This window comes from Physeter macrocephalus, chromosome 14, assembly GCF_002837175.3.
Source record: "Physeter macrocephalus isolate SW-GA chromosome 14, ASM283717v5, whole genome shotgun sequence".
NCBI lineage: Eukaryota > Metazoa > Chordata > Mammalia > Artiodactyla > Physeteridae > Physeter > Physeter macrocephalus.
This window is the reverse complement of record NC_041227.1, coordinates 98,985,671-98,994,068: the sequence shown is the minus strand read 5'-3', so window position 1 is coordinate 98,994,068 and position 8,398 is coordinate 98,985,671. Positions and strand designations below refer to the sequence as shown.

Genomic DNA, 8,398 nt, shown 5'->3' with positions numbered 1-8,398 from the left:
ATATATATATATATATATATATACACACACACACTATACACACACATATATACACACACACACACACACACACACAACTGAATCACTTTGCTGTGCACCAGAAACGAACACAACATTGTAAACCAACTACACTCAATTTTTTAAAGAAAGAGAAAATAAATGTGCTTCTTCCTTCTACCCTCCTCAGATCTATCAATCTTCAATGAATCAATCTTGGATCTCTTCCTTTCACTAAAACCTTCAAGTCAAAACGTTGTGCACCACGGCCATATCTTTAAAAACCAATACTTTAATAATTTACTCAATACACTTTTCTGTAGAATATCCCCAATGAGATGGTCCAAGACATGCATGTCTGAAGAGGCCAGGAGCATTCTACTTGGAACAATCTTACACCACGACTTTTGAAGAATCTTCAAAAAAGGCTGTGATCAGGTTCTCATACTTACCTTTTTTATTGGTTGTGAAGTACTTGGAGTCAGTCATGGTTGTGGATCTTTAATGTGCACCTACAGCAAGAGAAAAGAAATCCTTTATCCAAGTTATTTATGTCCAGCAAGGCATTCAACTAATTTTAAGACCATTTATATACAAGAATTTCTGCATTCAGAAAGTATCTTCACCCTTACCACCATCACTGGTGATCCAAAGGGATGCAAGGATAATTAAGAATGTAATCCTTGCCTCAAAAGCTAATTGGAACAAAATCCAAAGGCCTAATGGAATAGAGTGATAATCTGAACCTATCAGAGTTTTATGATTTTATCCACAATTATCTCCTCTGAGCCTCCAAGACCTAAAGCTACCTCTTTTTACAAATACATCTTCACTTAGTCACTCCAATATTTAAAATAAGGAAAAGTTTGTTTCAAAAGATCTCCCCCCATTACTTTCCGTTAAAGCAAATCTGATTTACTTCCCTGCCTCAGGATGGAGTCACTCCAAGACATATATCCAAGACACTCCAAGAGAAAAATTTTATCAACCTATTCACCATTACATGCAACTATCAATAAAAGGAATTTCAGAAAAAAAAGAAAAGCCTAGATTAGTAAGACAATACTCTTTCATGACAAACACCTAGAGAGGCAAACATCTAGAGAGGTGTTATGCATGGACTTTTTTTAAATTATGGTTTTCATATTTCCAACAACCTCCAATTCCCCCGAGTATTCCCCAAAATAAAAAATATCAGTTTACAGTTAAAAACAATGCAAAAAACTGAGATATTTGTTCAGTCACACTGAGTACTACAGAGAATCAGAACTGGTGTTAAAACTTAAAAGAACATGGATCCCAGCTTCAACTTTTACTTTTCTGTTCCAATTTCCAGAATTAATCCAGTTGACATAAGGCTCCACTGGTAAAACAAAAACAGCATGGACTGATCACATTTCTCCCCAAATAATGAGACAATGTTTTCTGATTTGAGAAACCCTAAGATTTTGTCCAATGTACTTGACTTCTTTAAATACATTAAAATTTTCTTTTAATAATATTCCTGCTGCACTCAAAAATGAGTATCTTCTGGGATTTCCCTGGTGGCACAGTGGTTAAGACTCTGCGCTCCCAAAGCAGGTGGCCCAGGTTCGAGCCCTGGTCCGGGAACTAGATCCCACATGTGTGCTGCAACTAAGAGTTCGCATGACACAACTAAGGAGCCAGCGAGCCTCAACTAAGGAGCCCGCCTGCCACAACTAAGACCCTACACAACCAAATAAATTTTTAAAAAAATGATTATCTTCTTACTGACCACCATCATTAATAATACTTATCACCAAATTTTGGACAGATGCCCTGGCACCTACTCATTATTTTCTGGTCAAAACAACATGAGTGATAATATGTTTGGCAAACTTGAGTGATAATACCTCCACAAACAATGGTAATTATGGATCTGAGAGAAAAGACCTAAGCACTCAACAAATCAATGCAATTAAGGAAAAAAGCCAGAAAATCATAAAATAATGAAAAAAGGTTGGCTCAAATTTGTTCTCTAAAATGTACTACTTGGACTATTTAAGGGAAATTAGACTCATTTGTTATCTTCCCAAGGAGCTACTTAATGTTTATAGTACCGATCCTTATACAATAGTGCTTTAGGTTGTACAAGAATTTCACTGAATTTACCTTGTTAAAAGAAGTGAGCTAGAACTCACACAAATCATTATAGAATACAGAAATTTCTGATTTGACACTATTTGTTATAATCTAAAGTGAGCCTGTAACAGAGGCTTGTCTTATATAGTATTTTCATAATGTCTTTTCTAGCTAAAATTCAAAGAATTATAATCTTTTAATCCATTTAATCATTTAATCCATTCACAATGTAAACTAAATGTGAAGTAGGCAAACTGAAGAAAGGAGTCCTTCACATAAAAGACCTGGAATAGGGACTTCCCTGGTGGTGCAGTGGTTAAGAATCTGCCTGCCAATGCAGGGGATGTGGGTCTGAGCCCTGGTCCAGGAAGATCCCACATGCCACAAGTAATTAAGCCCGTGTGCCACAACTACTGAGCCTGTGAGCCACAACTACTGAGCCCACATGCCACAACTACTGAAGCCCACAAGCCTAGAGCCCGTGCTCCGCAACAAGAGAAGCCACCGCAATGAGAAGCCCACATACACTGCAACTAGAGAAAGCCCGCGCGCAACAACGAAGACCCAACACAGCCATAAATTAATTAATTTTTTAAAAAAGACCTGGAATAAATCTGAAGTTATCATCTAAAAATTTATATATACAAAGAGGAAAACCAGTATACAGAAATGATTAGAGTACTAGAGCCTGACAGGAAGGCCATAGCTCAAGGCCATTATGGTCTATCCAGGATGTTGTTACACCACTCTAATCCTTTGGGATCATCAAAACTTAAAACTTGCTTAAGATTTAAAGACAAAAGCTGCTTGGAATTTCTCACTGTTTATTTGAAAAAGGGCCCCCAAATCGTTCTGCTTTCTAAAGCTCTCATACACATTCACATATATTAAATTTTTAACAGAAAATTTCAGCACAATCTGTTAAACATTAAATTAACCTAGTTTTAAATCGCACCTTTATTAGTGACCCACACATTTCATTACTTCCCCTAACAAATTTCATCATTGAGGAATAGATTTCTGTCCTTTTACATTGTGAGCACTAAGCTCTTAACTAGAGAATAATGTACCAGCCCACAAAATTTCAGGGAAGAGGGGAGAATCAAGTACATGATCTTAGACCCTAAATTAAGAACCCTTGCTTTTAAAGAGAAAGGAGAAACATACCACTCTCTTATCTCGCACTGTCCTACACAACAGTAATGAAATACCCCTTACACATACTGGCAGAGCAACATTTTATCATGTCAGTTCCCGACTTAAGCCAAAAGAAACTCCCCAAAAATAAAAATAAACTAGCTTAAACAAAAACAAATGAGAAGAGGCACTGTTGCACAACACTGTGAATGTACCGAATGCCACCAAACTGCTCACTCTAAAATGGTTAATTTTGTTATGTGAATTTCACCTCAAAAAATTTCATATGTATGTATTTTTTGGCTGCGTTGAGTCTTCGTTGCTGCACGTGGGCTTTCTCCAGTTGTGGCGAGCGGGGGCTACTCTTCGTTGCGGTGCGCGGGGCTTCGTTAGTTGCAGGACGCAGGCTCAGCAGTTGCAGCACATGGGCCCCAGAGCGCGTGGGCTTCAGCAGCTGCAACGCGTGGGGTCAGTAGTTGTGGCACACAGGCTTAGTTGCTCCGTGGCATGTGGAATCTTCCCAGACCAGGGATCAAACCCGTGTCCCCTGCATTGGCAGGCGGATTCTTAACCACTGCGCCACCAGGGAAGTCCCTGTACATATTTTTTAATGAGACACTTTTTTTTTTAATGAGACACTCTTAATCACACACCAGAGATGAATATGGTCAGATTCCCTAAAACACAGGATGGTGAAAACTGTTGTCTGCTTTAGAAGCCAAAGAAAAAGCAGCCAAGATACAGTTCAAAGAATAAGTCAAGTATTTGCTGAAGAGCCTCAAAAATCAAGTTCCTTCTGGGAGCTGGGGGTGGGGGGGAATTTATTCCTCAGGAGAGTCCCAGGGCAAAGCCAAGCCATCATGGAGTTGGAAGTCACACTACCTTTTTACCAGATCAAACTAGAGAAGTCACTGGCTGTTCTGAGGACCTGAGGTATGACCTCAGGACATTGTTAAAAAAAAAAAAATAGTAATGCTGCCACAGTCAAAAGCACAATCACTCTAACTTTCCTAGCCCAGAGTATGATGTCACTGCATTTCAGAAAAGGTCTCCCTGTACAGGATTCTACATCTAGATTTAACATAACCTAGTTTCTACTAAATATAGATTGTAAAAGTCCCTTCTCAACTATTCCTCCCTCCTTCCGGTGCCCGTAAAGAGAATAAGGCCAGAAAAAAATTAATAGGGTCTTAATTTCAAATGGCTCTCTGGGAAATGGCAGCTAAATTAGAGTTCGCGAGGCCACTAAATCCCCGCTTCGCATAAAGTAGGACTTTATACATTTGGTGCTGGTAGGGAAAAAGTGAACAGTTGACCAAATTATAAAGCAGAAAGGTCATTTCAGCAATCTTTCATTACAAGGGTGAGAGGTGCTAATCAGATATTTCAATAACGCAAAGACAATGGCATCTTCAGGTATCATTTATTGCGTAAGAAATGACAGCAGACAACTCATTACAACAGACACACCTGCAACTTCCATTTTAAAATGACTACAAAGTAATTTGGTAATATTATCCGGTAAGAAAAAAGCTCAAAAGTTTTACATCCAATTCTTAACTGAAATAAACTCTGGAAAACTTACGCCTGGAAGGAGAGAAAAGAAGGAAGAAAGGAAAATGCGTCCTACCTAATTCGTTCCCTGTTCAGCTTGGTTCGTAATATTTTAAAATACGGGTGTGTTGAAAAAGAAAAAGAAAAGATGGAAGAACTGGACTTTCTTGAGTCTCTTAAGTCACAGAATGTTCGCTGTGTATTAACTTTACCACCAAATTTTCAGTGAGGCTATCTGCAGAACATACTATACTTTCTGCTTCTTTGGGAGTTTAAAACTATTAAGATACCTACAAACACTTCTCATCTTACCACCAAGCTTAGTCATCATTGGAATGTTACACGTTTTCTTGTACAGCTGCATCTCCTTCATCTGCTGCTTTCTATTATGACTTTGGAAGTGTACCCCGAGGCTAAGCACAGAATTATACCAGGGAGGTGATTAATAATTTAAATTGTTCCTCACTTAGACCACTTTCTTTGTCATTCTTCCTTTTCTAAACTTACTGAGTTTTCTTTACTTTCTCTTTTAAACCACATGATTATAACAGTGTTTGGCATTTAAAAACACTTCTTAAAGGTCAAAGTTTAATGAAGCATTCACACTTTATTCACACTGCTTCATAATGAAGCAGCCAGGTGAGTTAAAAAAAAGTCTGCCCCCCAAACGGGCACTGTTTTCAGTGCTCTGAAAACAAAGAGCATGAATCAATTCTTTGGATTCAAAGAATATGGAATAACAGAAAGTTCCAGTTTCTTTACCTCTGTCTTAATCGACAGTCTTTCTCAAACCAGACCGTTCCTTCTAAGACCAGAAAGAAAAAACTCCGGGCTAAGACTTCCACCCACTTGCTTCCCCCTCTCTAACCTCGGGTCAATTCTGAAGGTTTCTCTTCCCTTTCTCCAATGTCAGGAATTCCTCCTCTTTCCCCAGGTGATCAAGATCCTAGGAACATGTTCCTCCATTACGAGGTGAGGGAGAGGTGTTTCAACCTCAAATTACAGAAGACGGCCGAGGTCTGCCCATCTATGAGCAAAACTTTGGGGGAACCCCTTTCCCCTTCTGGTACCTGGACACGTCCCAGCCTCTCAGTGAACGACGCCAAACCGGGAAGAAGGTTCTCCCCTCGGCCTCCAGTCTCTACCGGCCACACCCCTGGCCTCTGGCCCTCCTAACCCCCCACTTCAAACATATCTTTCCCCCAGTGCCCCCCAACTCCCAGTTGCCACCTCGAGGATTCCTTCACCCCGCTCCAACGGTGGAGTCCCTTTCTCCAACCCTTTTCCTCACAACGGTCACACCCGACGGCTCTCAACAGTCACGCTCCTAAGAGTCCTCTCCTCCGCCCGTCTCCAACCAAGCCTGGCCCCCTTCCCCATGAAAGAGGGACACACCCCAAAGTTAGCCGCCCTGAACTCACCGGAGGCAAGGGCAGGGGTGGCAGCAGCGGCCAGAGAGCACGGCCCGAGCGGTGTTGTAATGGTTTCCTGCACGTCACGACTCCTTCTCCAGGTCTAACCCACTGCGCAAAACCCACTTTGCCAGGGACAAAGATGGTGCACAGGAAACTCTGACGTCAGACAGCCTCGCCGTGTTACATCATCCAGGCGCGCGGGAGAACCAGAAAGGCGGTCATCTCTGTCGCCTTGGAGACGGAAACATTTTGCGCAGTCGGGAAGCGACCTGAGGTCCGGGCCTCCGAGGAAGTTCACTGACTATCGGAATGGATCTATTAAACAAGCTGACATTCCCTGGATTTGTTTCCTCGCACAGGAGTTCTCTAAAAACTTACACATAGGGATAGTGAAACACCCTGTTTTCTTAAAAAAAAAAAAACCCTGCTAATTTCCCTGGCCAGTTCAGGAATGTGGACAATGGTGATCCAGCCCAAGACCATACACACAAGGGCAGTGGGACTGGAGGAGAGTGGTGCAAGGAAAAGAGGTTGACATGGCCTCAGATCTGAGTCTGAATCCATCTGAGATCAAATCCCTGTCCTGAATGTGATTAGGAAAGTTACTTAACGTCTCCTCAACCTTAGTCTTACTTGTGAAATAAAGCCAGTGATATAACTCTCTCCAGCTCGTGAAGCAGGTAAGGCGCCCAGCATGTAACAGGCGTGCTTACACAAAAGTAAGTTCCTTTCAGAAACCAAGACCTACATATCTCTGTACCTTCCCCTCAGAACGAAAACTTCCCACCTAAAACTGCTCTAAGTAATAATAAAGTCTTTAACCAAAAAAGAAGAAGAAGAGGAATGTGAAGAATGAGAGCCTGAGGCAGAAGTTGGGAAACCAAAGTGCAAAGGGGACTGAGAAGTAGAGAGGTAGAAAGAAAAGCAGGTGGTCATAATCATTTAGGATGTTTTTTTAGAGTTCTATGAAAGTATAGGAACTATATACTATATCTCTGAGGCCTAGCCGCCCCCTCCCCAAAATTTGTTGAATGGATAAATGTATGAGTGAGTGGTCAACAATAACATTTGCTATAGAGAAAAGGAGGAAGGGCCGAAAAGTGTCCAAGGATTTAGCAGCACAACGGTCTTTGATGTCATTGCTGAGCCCATCAGCAGAGATAATGAAGGCAAAAGCCATGCTGCAGAAGTTTGAAGATAAATGGGAGGTAAGGAAATGAAAACAGATAACTCCATAAAAAAGTACGGCTGAAAGAGAAGAGATATAGGATGGTATCTGAGGGAGAAAGTAGCAAGCATTTTTTTTTTAAGTTCTATACTCATACATTTTCTTTACACTATCCCTTTAGCAATACCATGGGTTCAAACATTTTTCCTACCCATATGACTCCAAAATATCTGTCTCTAACCTTGACCTAGTCCCCAAACTTCACCACCAAATTGCTAACCACACTGATGGGTAACTCTGCACATATGGCCCACCCAAATTAAGCAAATCATAAGAGTATGGGGGGGGGTGTTTAAAAAATGTGGTTCCAGGTACAACTCACAGAAGACACAGGTGGATTTTGTAAAGAGATGCCACCAGAAAAATCTTCGATTCATACCTCTCCCCGGTTCAAAAACTTTCCACAGCTCCTCATTTCCTAATTTGTACAGAACCTATCCTTCTCCCAGTTTTCCCCATTTCTTTGCTCTTTAGTTTTCTCATCTATAAAATGGGAGAAATACTAATAGCCAATCATAATATTATTAACAAGGATGAAATGAATTGGTGTATGTAAAGCACTTAGAACTATGCCTGCACATAGTATGGACTATGTAAATATTTGCTATGATTGCAACTATTTGAACAAATTACACTGCCAGAAATTACTAGCCAGAAATCTGGGGGTCATTCTTGATTTCTCTCTCTCTTAACTGCCACATTCATTCCATCTCCAAGTTGTCAATCCTACCTTCAAAACATATTTCAAATTCATCCAATCCCTTCTGTTCACCTCACTATTCCAAGCCACCATCGCCTCTTGCCTGAACTACCGGAAACCTCAACTCTCCTCCCAACCATTATTCATACGGCAGCCAGATTTTTGTTTAACTTTTTTTTTGAAGTATAAACGAACATTCCAAAAAGTGCACACCAAAAATTTAAAGCTTGATGAACTTTCACAAAGTAAATGTAACCACATAAC

General features: G+C 40.7%; 1 protein-coding gene across 1 annotated transcript in view; it reads right to left on the bottom strand.

The window, feature by feature from the left end:
• AP2B1 (adaptor related protein complex 2 subunit beta 1) overlaps positions 1 to 7,005 on the bottom strand; it is a 130,699-nt gene extending 123,694 nt beyond the window's left edge. Inside the window, exons 1-2 of the mRNA XM_007105563.4 lie at positions 6,213 to 7,005; positions 450 to 509 (exon numbers count right to left, since the gene is read on the bottom strand). Of these exons, the coding sequence (XP_007105625.1) occupies positions 450 to 486 (37 nt within the window). The 5' untranslated portion in view covers positions 487 to 509; positions 6,213 to 7,005. The remainder of the gene's footprint in view (positions 1 to 449; positions 510 to 6,212) is intronic.
• Between the last annotated feature and the right edge of the window lie 1,393 nt (positions 7,006 to 8,398).